Source organism: Glandiceps talaboti, chromosome 20 (genome assembly GCF_964340395.1).
Source record: "Glandiceps talaboti chromosome 20, keGlaTala1.1, whole genome shotgun sequence".
NCBI lineage: Eukaryota > Metazoa > Hemichordata > Enteropneusta > Spengelidae > Glandiceps > Glandiceps talaboti.
This window is the reverse complement of record NC_135568.1, coordinates 15,568,408-15,581,582: the sequence shown is the minus strand read 5'-3', so window position 1 is coordinate 15,581,582 and position 13,175 is coordinate 15,568,408. Positions and strand designations below refer to the sequence as shown.

Sequence of the window (13,175 nt, the reverse complement as noted above, 5' to 3'; positions counted from 1 at the left end):
CAGTGAACCCCAATTTTTTTTATTATTTAAAACGGGCACAACACTAAAATAAAGTGTCTGCAAACAAGATTTCATAAGCAAAATTTGGAGGTATTTGAATAACTTTGATTTTCAAGAAAATTGATGCACTTTACCTTAAGATAAACTGCAATATACATTGTGTCACTTCGCCCTCACCAGCTTGCTCTATCTGGCGGTTGACTAATGTGTGAGGGCGCCCCATCGCAGCATACTGTACAGATTAACTTTCAGAGTGCAAGGATGCTCTTAAAGACTTTGTTCAAAGTTTTCTGTTATGTGGTCTTTTATGTTGCCATGGTATTTTATCATGATAAAAAATACCTTATGATTTTTTTTGTACTACTTTTAGTATTCCTTCCTACTTTTTTTCATGCACTGTTTTCATTTTTAAAAATTTAGGGCTCAAGAGAATGTTCCATTTTGTCAGCCGAATGGTGTGTATATTATAGTATGTACTCAATTGTTTTTATTGACAGATCAGCCTGGCAATTGTACAAGGGGAATGGATGAATAAAAAATTCACAAATTATGCAGTTTTGTCCAAAGTGTATTATGTACGTTGTGTAGTGTGTAGTTGGTGTCTGTGGTTTCGATTTTCAAGATCTTACATCACCCTGTCTAGCTCCATGAGAAATCATGAACCAAAAGTTATTCATGCAAATGAGTAAACCCCAATTGTTAGAATGATGTAAACAATGTATAAGTAGCATCCTGATATGACAAATATACCATATTTGGACATTATGTAAATGAGTAAACCCCAACTGTTAAAACAATGTATAAGTAGCATCCTGATATGACAAATATACCATATTTGGACATTATGTAAATGAGTAGACCCCCAACTGTTAGAACAATGTATAAGTAGCATCCTGAGGTGACAAATATACCATATTTGGACATTATGTAACTGCCCCATGACTTACCATTGGGCAGAATTCTGTGATCGATTAACAAGACATGGTGTTAATGATTGTGTGGGTGGCTTCATTTCAATTTGAAATTTCATCTTAGGACCTCATTGAGTTTGACACGAGACGAGATTTAAAGATTGGAAGCTACAGCTAGCTTCTAGACTATATGTTCTATGGATTGGTATATGAACGGGAGTATTCAAGCCTCTCCTCAGCCATAAACAGATATGATATGGGCTGTGTACTACTATGGAAAGCAAGCTATCGGCAAATTCGGATTGACACAAACTAAAGCTATTATTGGTGTTCGATCACACAAGTGGTGTCTTTATTATATTTTTTTAATATTGATTATGCATAACTTTTTTGAGTTGACTCAAGTTGAAACTTGGTGAATGACTCAAATGAGTTACCGAAGTGAAGACAAAATTGTCCAAAATGTAGTGGTTAACTCAAATAAGTAACGCATAATTACGTCCCGACTCCCTGAAATCATGCCATAAACATCTCTTGGCGCAGCTGTATGACAAGCATTAATTAGTAGACTTACCACAGCTAGCTAGCTAGGATTGATTCCATGTCTGTACTGGCATGAACAGGAAACTTTAGTCTTTTCAATCAGTATATGTATACTGAGGCAGGAATCAATCAAAGTCTGACAATTGTTACCACTAGAGGGCGCTATGACAATGGACTCAACGTTGTATAGAGCTTTACTCAAGGAAAACTTATCTGATGAAAACCTCATGATTCAATCCCAGGTTCTTGTGTTAGTGTTATATTATTAGTGTCGCCATAGAATCTCTCCTATGTTTATGATCATCTATTTCTAGAACTCTGCCAGACAACTGTTTTTCACAACTAAAATTTAATCCTTATCAGAGCAGACCTTTAAAGCTGCACGAGCTGCAACTGAGATATTTTTTTCATTAAATAACGAAGTTATATTAATTAAAAATTAGTCAGTTACTTATAAAAAGACATTGTATCTGTTAATTAGTGGTCAATATTATCCATAGGTGGTGTAGTGACAAGTTAAAACATTGAGTGAAAGCTCAGTTTTGAATCCATTTCCATGTTAAAATGACTAGCTTGTAACTGTAGTATCGTTTCTCAATCAGACAACCATAATGTATTCATTGAAAATTGTTAAAATATCAATAATAAGACATTGTGCATGCTAATCGGTGGTTGATATTATCTATAAACAGTGCAGCAAAAGATTGAAATTGTGATTACAGTTGAGGGCGCTGATTTTAGGTGCAGACCCAAAAATAAATTTGGTTCGATTTATCATGTATATAGCTACAAAAAATACATGCATCAACAGGTGACTGAATACTGCTCAGGGTCTACAATATTATGAATGTCATTAAATCTAACAAATAATTTCTATAAACAATGATCAGTTGCAGGTAGTGTACCTTTAACTTTTTTTTAATTATGGGGAAAGAAAAGCAAACACTCAGTTTTTGGGTAAAACTTCAGGATTTTATTGGAATAATACCTCTGCAAACATACAATGCATATTTTCTCAGTTCTACCTCAACATCTCTCTCTCTTTTTCATATATTACTTTCATTAACACCTTCTCTGTGAAAACATCATCTTTCTTGAAAAGCATTGTTGGTTCAAATACTCTACACTCGACATAAATTAGTGCCGGGTCCAAACTCTCAAAAAAGGCACACTCTGTCTTAGGTTAGAATATAAACAGTGCACAGTGCAAAAATGACAAATATTACAATATACAAAACACTGTCACTGGAAAAAATCTTGGAAAACCTGGAAGTATTTCTAACTGTCTTTCCATGGAAAAATCCATATATTCCTTGAAAAATTCCATGGAATATTCCACTAATTCCAAAGAAAATTCCATGGAATATTCCATATTTCCATGAATATTCCACTCATTTCACAGAAAATTCCATGGAATATTCTTTTTTCCATGGAATACTCCATTTTTCAATGGAAAATTCTATTCATTTCAATACTTTGTCACAACTACAAATGACTGTTCTCTATTCCTGCACTGTTCATGTAAGTTTACACTTGTCCAGTTTTATTACTGCTTTACCCAACCATTGTCTGAAAATACTCTCTATAGCAATTTTCTATACAGGACTACACTACACTATACAAATTTGACTTTGGTAAAATATCAAAGGAATTAATTAAAGGAATGTTTTTACTATACAAAAGGTAAATTTTACACACTGTGAAAAAAACACAGCAAATCTTTCAAAATTTTAATGATAGATGGACGACCTATGCGAATATACTCGTATATTTGGACGGAGGGGGAAAAATCACAGAATTGTGTAGTAATATAATACAACTTGCGAATGTTTCATCATGAACCCTGGAGTGAACGTCAGCTCCAGGATTTATGGGATATTAGAGACAGCGAGCCAATCTTGGGTAAAATTAATAGTGAAGAGCAATAGAGCAATAGTAATTCAAATAACACGTCAGAATATACACAAAGAGGTAAACATTCAAGTTTTTTTTCCTTTATTGTCACTGCAAAGTTCCAAGCCAGCCCTCGGAAAGTTGAAAATTCAATGTCCCAAATTTCTTCAATGTCAGCCCGTGATCGTAGCAATAACGTAAATGTCAATATTTTATGGTTTTTTAGTTGTCTAACTGGCAGAGTAAAGCAACGCCGCGACCGATCCAGTGTGTTGATGGTTTATCTGATGGTATTTCCATGCCGATGACAAAGTTTGTAGAGTGGCCGGTGGTCGAGAGAGTACCACGTCTGTCACTAGTTTTGTACACTGGTGCAAGGTACGTTTGTTTATCTGGTACTTCGTCCTTCTTGCATGGTTTTAACCAAATCTATTAAACACAAAAATATGAATAAGAATCTCGCCAAGACATTTAAAAAAAAAAATTCAAAAATATAAATATTTTAATAATGTTAGGACATGTGTATTCTATGTGAAATGTTTGCTTTACTGTGAAATGTGAAAAAATTACATTTAAAAAAAAAAAAAAAAAAAAAAAAATCCGGTGGATCTTCTCAAATTAATCCAGAATGTATTTATTCACAACATTATAATTTTACAAATAAATTGATATGGCTGTAACAAGCCGAGATGTAATATAAATCATGAGACAACAACATGATTGTCAAAATATTGAGTCAGACAGTATCATGCCCACAGACTATTTGTTCAAAAATTTAGATTTTAATTTTCATATTTTATTTGTCAAAATTCACAATGATTCATAGAATTGTATCGTCTATGCAAGTCAGCGGGTTCAGCTGTAACTTTAGACTTACCACTGGCATAGGGTCTTGTAATACTTTAGGTTGCGACTCTGCTATCAGTTTTGATCTCCTGTCCCATCTGGCACCATCCATGTACAAGCCATTGATGTAGGCACCTGTTACAACAACATCATAACATTAGTTTCATTGGTCATATTTGTATGGCGCACTCTAGTGCTCAAACAGTCCCTTGCCTTTTGTTTTTATAATAGTAATATATTGAGTACTACAATTTTAACCTATACAGACAACATACTTTTGATAAGCTAAGAGCTTTTGACTGCAGTCAGTCTTGTTCATGCCATGATGGATGCTGTACAGATGTATTGATTTCGCATTGTATGGCGCCCTCTAGTGTTTATAAATTATAAGCCTTTTGTTTTTGAAAAAATATAAATTAAGGAAAAGAAACATGTGTATGACTAAAATATAAAAATTACTTTGTGATCATGAACATTTCTTAACTGATTTAATTTTCAATATGACAGAGGGTCGCAGTTTTGTGTGGATTTTGTATTGCAATAGACACCCAGAAATAGTGTGTATATACATTTTTGACACCATTTGAGGGGTGTGAGGCTAATAATAAACAGGTTGTACTGACCATCTTCAGGAGCTTCTTTGTACTTCTTGTCGTCCATCACATCATAGTCAAATCCAAGTAAGTCAATTGGTATGGTGTATTTTCTGGCATAGTTCTGTTGTACACTGGTTAAGAATGCCTGCGTGAAGTAGAAGCCTGATACCCAAAATATAACAGGGGCTCCTACATCATACCAGTCCTGTCAAACAAACAAACAAACAATTACTCAAGTTATCATGCTCCCTAAAACCTTCTTTTTTCTCTAAAAGTCATATTAGCTAAACATACCACTGAAAATTAAAAATTAAAAACTAGTTCATCTTCCTCACAATGGTGCTATCTGTAATATTTCACCACTGAGGGCGTACTTTCTACAAAGGTCTATACATTTTTAGCTAAAAAGATACCAACAAATGTTCAAATTAAACTTGCCTCACAACGGTGTTATCTGTAATATTTCACTACTGAGGGCACACTCTCTGCAAAGGTCTATACTTCCATTGATTACAGGAAGGGTGCAACAGTCATAACTTACCTGCAAGAATTTCAATCTTGCCAGGAAATCGTTGACATAACTGCCAAGTGGTTTCAATGAGGGATATGATTTCTTCATCCACATACTCGGTATTTTACCTTTCAGAATACTGACAACTACCTCTTCAAGTTCAGCTGACATAACAACTAAACCCTGTAATACACAAAATATCAACAAATTTGTCAAAATTAATGATGATGGCATTTGATAATACATTGCATTTTTTGTAAGTAGTTATTTTTGAACAATTTATGACCAACAGATAGTGTGTTCTTAAACATAATAATGACAGTCTGACAGGCATGTTGTGTTGTCCGAAAGATAATGACGGATAAACTAAAGTGGCAGGTGATCAGAGAAAACAGGTAAACCTGCACTCACTCCCTCAACACACACAGAAAAAGAACAGACAAAAAGACAGCATATTACTTATAATGCCAATAGATTATTTCCTATATTAGAATTCCCCTTAGAAAACAGATATGAATTGATTTCCAATGATCTCTGTCAACCCAGTAGATAAACTTAACACAGACTATCACAGCTCTACCCATCATTGCTGTATTTACAGTCTCTGTTCCACTTTGATATGACCAGGAGGTGAATAAAAATTGCACGTACCTTGATAGCTTTTTGTATGTTGACAAGACTAGTCCTCATTGTTTCGAGCAGGTTATTGAACCTGACCATCTCTTGAACTAACACAGTGTTCATACTTTGTGTGTAGGTGGTCGGGTATTTTCGTAGTCCTGCATCCACGTCAAAGTTTGGCGGCAGTCTGCCAAGGATGTCACCAGCTACGTCATTCACAATTTCATCGTTTGACTTCTGGCCTCCTGATGATGTTCGAGACTGTACAAAGAGGGGATGATAGTGATATTTTTTTTAGGAACATTTCAATGCTGGTATCTTACAAACATAACTATATATATATATATATATATATGTATATATGCCTTCACATCACATGCACTGTTCAATGCTATACAGGAGGTCGTCAAGTTAGATAAAACCAATTTCAATGATTGAATATAAATGTATGTACAATATACCACTACAAGATTTTATTCTTGATATTTTGACACTGAGTCTTTAGACCATACAGCAATTAGACCATTACTCCACAAATCAGTCATGTTTTACTTCCAACTACATACCTGTCAATCGTCAAGAATTGAAGAATAACTTATCAAATTTATTTTTCTGCTTCTATTTTTTTTAAAAGGTGATTCTAAATACCCCATACCACAATTTTGAAAATTGTTCTTTGTATGTATTGTAACCAGTAAATGCAAAGCTAACTATTCAAGCGAGTAAAAAAGAGTTAAAACAGGTGATTGGCGAATGACCTGAGCAGCCATGAACTTAAAGTGAAACTGCCTATAGTTCTCCCATTGGGGATTATGATGTCATAGCGGGGGACCGTTTCATTGTAAAAGTATAGTATAGTAAGCAATGGCAGACAGTAGTAATTCTGACTTTGATACTCGTCAGAATTTATCTGAGAATGATGAATCTTCTTTCATTGATGACTTGACCATGTTCGATAGATTAATTAGGCTTGCTGTATGTCATTTAGCAAAATAGCAATAGTGAATGTGACTATTTAGAATCACCTTTTTTGATTACAAAACTCCCAAAATTTTTGTTAAAGTAGTAATGCTTTGAATAGCTGCTGAATGAGCAATTTGTTGACAGAGCAAAATGACATGACATGACATGACATGATTGCTGACAAAGCAATGATTCATGTTTGATGTTGGCAGTAATGATATGACGAAGCCCTCCCCTATAGCATATGATAGGCCTACATTTAGCATTCTAATTAATATCTCATATCAAGCCACAGTCACAACACAACAAACAGATTAACGCTTTGCATAGCACAAAAATCACAACACAACATCAACAACAACAACAATAAGAACAACAACACAATTAAGCTATTCATAAAAAAACAAGCAATTACATATTGAAACCACAAATATGATTAGTTTTTTTTCCGTACAACTTCTTGTTTGTAAATAATATGTATGAAATGTATTAAAAGTGACAATCAAATGTTAGAGAGTTCATGCAAGGTGTTAACGGATAGAGGTAATAACACAAAGAAGGATCACATTGTCTGTTTTTTCTCTTCTTATTGTTGTAAGTGCAGACATGCAGTATGACTGTTTCTAGTCTAGTCCCTATACAGTATCGTTACCATTTACACCTCAACTCACATATAGTCAAAGTCGTTACTCTAGAAGTCCTGAGATGCATGAGATGCAATTTAAAATTCATCTACAGCCACCCACACAGTCATTAACATCATGTCTTTGTTAATCAATCACAAAATTCTAACCAATAACATGGTCCCTGATAAAGTTGGTGTTTATTGGGGCAGTTATTTAATGTCCAAAAATGGTATATTTGTCAGTAATTCTTGTACACTGTTTACATCACTATAACAGTTGGGGTTCGCTGATCGGATGAACAAAATTTTTTTGTGCTGATTGAGGGACTTTGACTAGACGTGGGTTAGTTAGAAACCACGTTGGCACCCAGACTAGGTTATTTGTGTTATTGGCATTGTTTTTAAAATCCTATTTTCACAACTTTATCATTTCACTGACTACAGTTATACAGTACAATATCATAAAATACTTATAGAAAGTTTCATTTTTAAACATATTTACTCAATGTGAACAGTAGATCATAGCTTAGCTTTTACCTAAACTTATGGGATAATTGTTGAGCAATTATTAACTATGATTTTTGTTTTGCTACGACACTTTATTAGCTGCTGTGCTGATCTTTAGATTGGTCCCAGAATGGGCAACAATTCTCTTAAAATATCATAAATGTTGTGTTGAAATTCCATTTGAGCTGTAGCTATTATTAGCAGCTATAACTTGAGCCAATCAGAAACTGACTTTTAACTTAATCAAAATGACTAACCAATCAGAGACCTGGACATGTGATTTAAACTAAAGCACTAACCAATCAGAAAAAAAGTGACACATAATTTGTTTAAAAAAACACTGTGTAATCAAAACTTGTGCATATTTATGCTTTGAAACATCACACATTTGCTAAACTATATTGCGAGCTCAACAAACAAAATATGTGAACATTAATTTAATATTGACACACTTTCTAATTATTTTGAGAGCTAAACAAACAAAACATGAAAATTTCAAGGCATAGAATTGTCACACAGTTAACTATTTTAAGAATGACAACACAAGTGTATATTTACACTATGAAAACATATTTCACACAGATTGTAAAACTTGTTATTTGCAATTGATGTTAGTTGAACGAAGGTTTGCAGGTATTAGTTATTGTTAATATATATATGGCATGTGCATGTATGCAGCGGCACAAAACTCTGTACAATTCATTAAACATGCTTTAGTATAATGTTGTTAGTTAGGACATCATGCATTTGATGCCATTTTTGAAGGATTTTTAACACTGTACCTCAGCCTATGAGATTTTGATTATCAGGACAATGGAGCAGTTGTGCGGCGTATGATTGATGGCAGCAACGGGGAGAGGTCACCAAGTGCAATATGGATATATGGGATCACAGAAAATTAAGTGATAATATATGGTCGGAGGAAAAAAATGAAAGATGGGAAATGGAAAAGGAATATAAATAATTAAAAAAACAAAATCGTTATCGCTGATGATGATAATTGTGACATTGCAGAATAATACGTCCAATGACATGAATTATCTCCAAGCAATGAACCTGAAAAATGAAAGCTTGTAAATTCCATTTGGTGTTCTTATGCCAGACACAAACTGATTGGTTGACTATACAGTATAATCTACATAATTATATTTCTAATTTACATATTTGCATAAATCAAAACAGCCTAAATCATGTAAATGAATTAACAAACAAATAATTTACATAACAAATATGGTAATTTGCATAAATTCATTGTTATTGTACAACATTGAAATTTGCATAAATTACAAGTAAGACAGCCTAAATCATGTAAATGGTTTGCAAACAATATAATTTACATAACAATATACTGCAATTTGCATAAATTCATTGTTATTGCATAACATATTGACTAAAGCATATAAATGGTTTCATATACACTATAATTTAAATAAACAATGTAGTAATTTACATAAATGTACATAATATACATTGGGGGCATTAACCTTTTTTGCCTTCATGTATATTTACTGACTATTAAGAGATGGACTTTGGTAGAAAATCAACCTTTATATTGTTCACATTTTCAATAATTGCGTATAAACTAGTTAGGAATTCATCACATTGTTTATAATTCAACATCAGTTTTCTGAAATATGCATTTATGCTGGCAAAGAACACTTCATGGAAAATACAACACAGATGAAACATGACATGAAATAAGGTCAAAGGTCGATGTCCTAGCACATGTTATCTCTGAATGATAAAGCATGATTTAACGGCTGCAGCATTAAGGATAAAGCAAATTATGCAATATTACAAAGATTGCTGGCTCTGTTACCTCAACAGTACATAATAATAAATGCTATAATAAAAATAAATTATGTGACAATATGTTGTTCATAATGTTCAATAAACATTCAGTGCACAGCATTGTAGTATGATGATCACATTACAAGTAATACATGACAATAATTTCTTTATGAATTCAACATATATATATGTTCATGCGTGCGTGCATGCGTGCATGTGTGTGGGTGTGTGTGCATGTGTGTATGTATGTGGGTGTGTGTGTGTATGTGGGTGTGCATGTGCTTGCGTGAGTGTGCATGTCTTTTATCCCAATAGTTGAAACCAATCTTAATGGCCTATTAAGTGGACCAAATGTCTACTTTTTACCTGTAATGTTTTATTCTTTTAGTCAAAGTCTATGTATGTATTATTTGAATTGGTTCAATAGCATTGCTTTGTCTATTTGTTTAAAAAAAATGTTTCTTGTTTTTGTATGTTTCGAAGCAGACATTTCAATTTCTCGCTGTGAGAGTAATAAATATTTTGTATTGTATTGTACTGTATTGTGTGTGTGTGTGTGTGTGTGTGTGTGTGTGTGTGTGTGTGTGATAAAAAAAGACTGCAGTATGCTGCAATACATTTCTCTTCAAACAACAACAACAACAACAATGTAATACTGTCTTCGATGTCATCCATTTTGAAAATGGCTGACTACTAGAATTATACATGTAAAAGTGTAGTTGTGTATAGACTGAAATGTGTTTGTAAATGATGATGTAAATGTTAAATACACTACAGACCTGGGTTAGCAGGATGTTGTCAAACAGTAGTTTGGTTTCAGATTGGTCTTTGGTAATATCAGCATTGGCGTTCATACCAAAGATTTCTGGTGATGGATTGATGGGCAATCCACGGGCGTACTCAATATAACTTTCATACTGTTAAAACAAATAAAAACATGATCTCATTTAGTACAAAATCTTTACAAGGAAAAATATATATGAGTTTTTTCATTTAATTTTTAAACCAAATATAAATGAGTGTGTTGCTGGCACACAGTGGAATTACTTTACTTGGTTGTTATGGGCTGTAATACACAAATATTATTTCTTGAGTTCGGCCATAGAAAATACGAGTGATCTACAGGCCTAGTCACTACAAGGCAATAGACAAATACAGACAAATCCTTTAAGAGGTCATGCATATTTTCCAGTATATTGATGAATAAATATATTTATACCTCCTTATGCACAATTTTTGAAATATTGTGAAAAATAACAGCAATTTGGAAAATTTTGACTTAAATTTTGGTCATCATATATCAAGTGATGTAGACATGGGTTGTTGTTATAATGTAGAATACCCTGGTATTAAACTGAGATCTATTTGTTCAAACATGGCTTGTGTGGTATCATACTGGTAATCCAGCCTTTGGTTTACTAAGTATTATTATAGACAGATGTAAACTAAATATATTGTTCTTCAATGTGGTAGATTACACAAGTGGGTGATAGCGGTTCCTCTGTTGTGCGATTCTAATCACCCTGTGATCAAGATAGTGTAAACACTGGAAGTCCCAAAACAGCGCTGCAAGTTCATGTACCTCTAATAAATTAGTTTTCAGAGACACCTCCCTACTGAGACTATAATTAAACTAACATCCATTCAATAGCTTATCACTGTTGTATCAGCATGATGCGGCAATAGTCTTAGTTTGTGTCAATATCTTAGAAAATTGGAGGCTCAACAACCAGGGTAATACAATATATACTATAGACTGTAGAGATTACTTACATCACCATCCTTGGGTGCATAGTAGAGTTTACTGTTATCAAAGTAGTATTCATCTGTCTCAATAATTTCACGGTTGTATGATTTAATGAGGATACTGTGCAGAGTACGTCTGTCTCTGTCGTCAGTTACTCTACCGCCATAGTTACATTCCCCTGTTAGGTAACTCAAGGCATCAAACGGAACATGCTGTAAACAAAGCAAACATCACAAAATCATTATCTATCGGATCCTCACAACAAAGATATACATCAGAAATGCCACCCTACTGTGTGGATAATTAAACCAATATCTATTCAATAGCTTATATCAACATGTCTTAACAATAGTTTTAGTATGTGTCTATCTCAGTAAAACCGAAACCTAAATTGCCACGGTTGTACATTTTTAGCATCAAACAAAATACTTGTTTGTTTTACTTACTTCATATTCATTCAAGAACATTGCCAGTTGTTGGACACTGATACGTAGATCAGTTTCATTGAATTCATATGGTATGTTCCAGCCTAGGGGACCAAATTTACGTCTTTCTTGCACCAAAGCATGGAAGAAACACAGGCCAAAGAGTAATTTCTTGAAGGCTCTCTGTAAAGGGAAAGTCAGACATTCGTTAGTTCCGTTCATTTTTAATGATGAGACCTTATGGTCTACCATATTATCTACAGCGTAGCACTTGCAATGAAATAAGTGGATTTTAATGCTAGCAATATCAATTCACAAATTGCATAAAAAAAGATAAATTGTTGAATTTATTGTACCTCTACAAGCAGAAAAATTGAAGAAGTGGTGTCTATAATTTATTCAACATTTTCTTGAACTTTCTTCATATATCATGACTACATAATTGACATATTTGCATAACTCTCATTATATATGCATGAACTTTCCTCACATATGACTACATAATTGGTATATTTGCATAATTCTCATTATGTATGCATTTATATCGAAATTATAGTGCTCTGTAAACAGAATAGCAGATAATGTTTTGATAATGTTTAAAATTTGTACTACATCACTATTTTATAAAAATATCAAAATCAAACTACACAATGCATGTTAGGGTTGTTAGATGAATTTCAAAACACATAATTAAACTTTAAGCAAAACAGTTTTATGTTAGACATGAACAAGATTTTGCTTCTGAAATGCACGGCCAAAGAAAGCATGGCACATATTCCACAACAGATTGGAAGTGTCTTGATGCATACGATACTTTACCTGGTTCTCCTGTGGAACACAAACACAGCAATGTCGGCATAAGCAAGATTAGTAGCAGCAGCAGCAGCAGCAGTGGTAACAGCAGAGGTGCAGCAGTGATTGCAGCAAAGATGGTGTAAGCAGTGCAGGTTGTGAAATTAATACATTCAAGTGGGGGAGGTAAATATTGGAGAAAATGGCAAAAAAACAAAACAAAATAAGTTTGTAAGTGAAAATGTTCATGGCATGGAAATGAAATAAAATCTGTAAGTTGTAGTATTAGGAGGATTGTAAATATGTGACGGGGGGGGGGGGGGGGGGGGTGTTGAGGGATTAAAATACTTCATTTCCACTGCTGCAAGTATGCAACTGATGGTGTATGATTAATGATGGGGGGA

At 33.7% G+C, this 13,175-nt stretch overlaps 1 protein-coding gene across 3 annotated transcripts in view; it reads right to left on the bottom strand.

Moving 5' to 3' along the window:
• Nucleotides 1-2,423: 2,423 nt before the first annotated feature.
• The window catches only part of LOC144450504 (dynein axonemal heavy chain 7-like), a 68,333-nt gene continuing 57,581 nt past the window's right edge, over nucleotides 2,424-13,175 (bottom strand). For all 3 annotated transcript variants that reach the window (XM_078141142.1, XM_078141144.1, XM_078141143.1), the window contains 8 exons: nucleotides 12,001-12,162; nucleotides 11,581-11,766; nucleotides 10,587-10,724; nucleotides 5,952-6,182; nucleotides 5,331-5,483; nucleotides 4,817-4,994; nucleotides 4,225-4,328; nucleotides 2,424-3,776 (listed from right to left, as the gene is read on the bottom strand). In XM_078141142.1, the coding sequence (XP_077997268.1) occupies nucleotides 3,570-3,776; nucleotides 4,225-4,328; nucleotides 4,817-4,994; nucleotides 5,331-5,483; nucleotides 5,952-6,182; nucleotides 10,587-10,724; nucleotides 11,581-11,766; nucleotides 12,001-12,162 (1,359 nt within the window). In that variant the 3' untranslated portion in view covers nucleotides 2,424-3,569. The remainder of the gene's footprint in view (nucleotides 3,777-4,224; nucleotides 4,329-4,816; nucleotides 4,995-5,330; nucleotides 5,484-5,951; nucleotides 6,183-10,586; nucleotides 10,725-11,580; nucleotides 11,767-12,000; nucleotides 12,163-13,175) is intronic.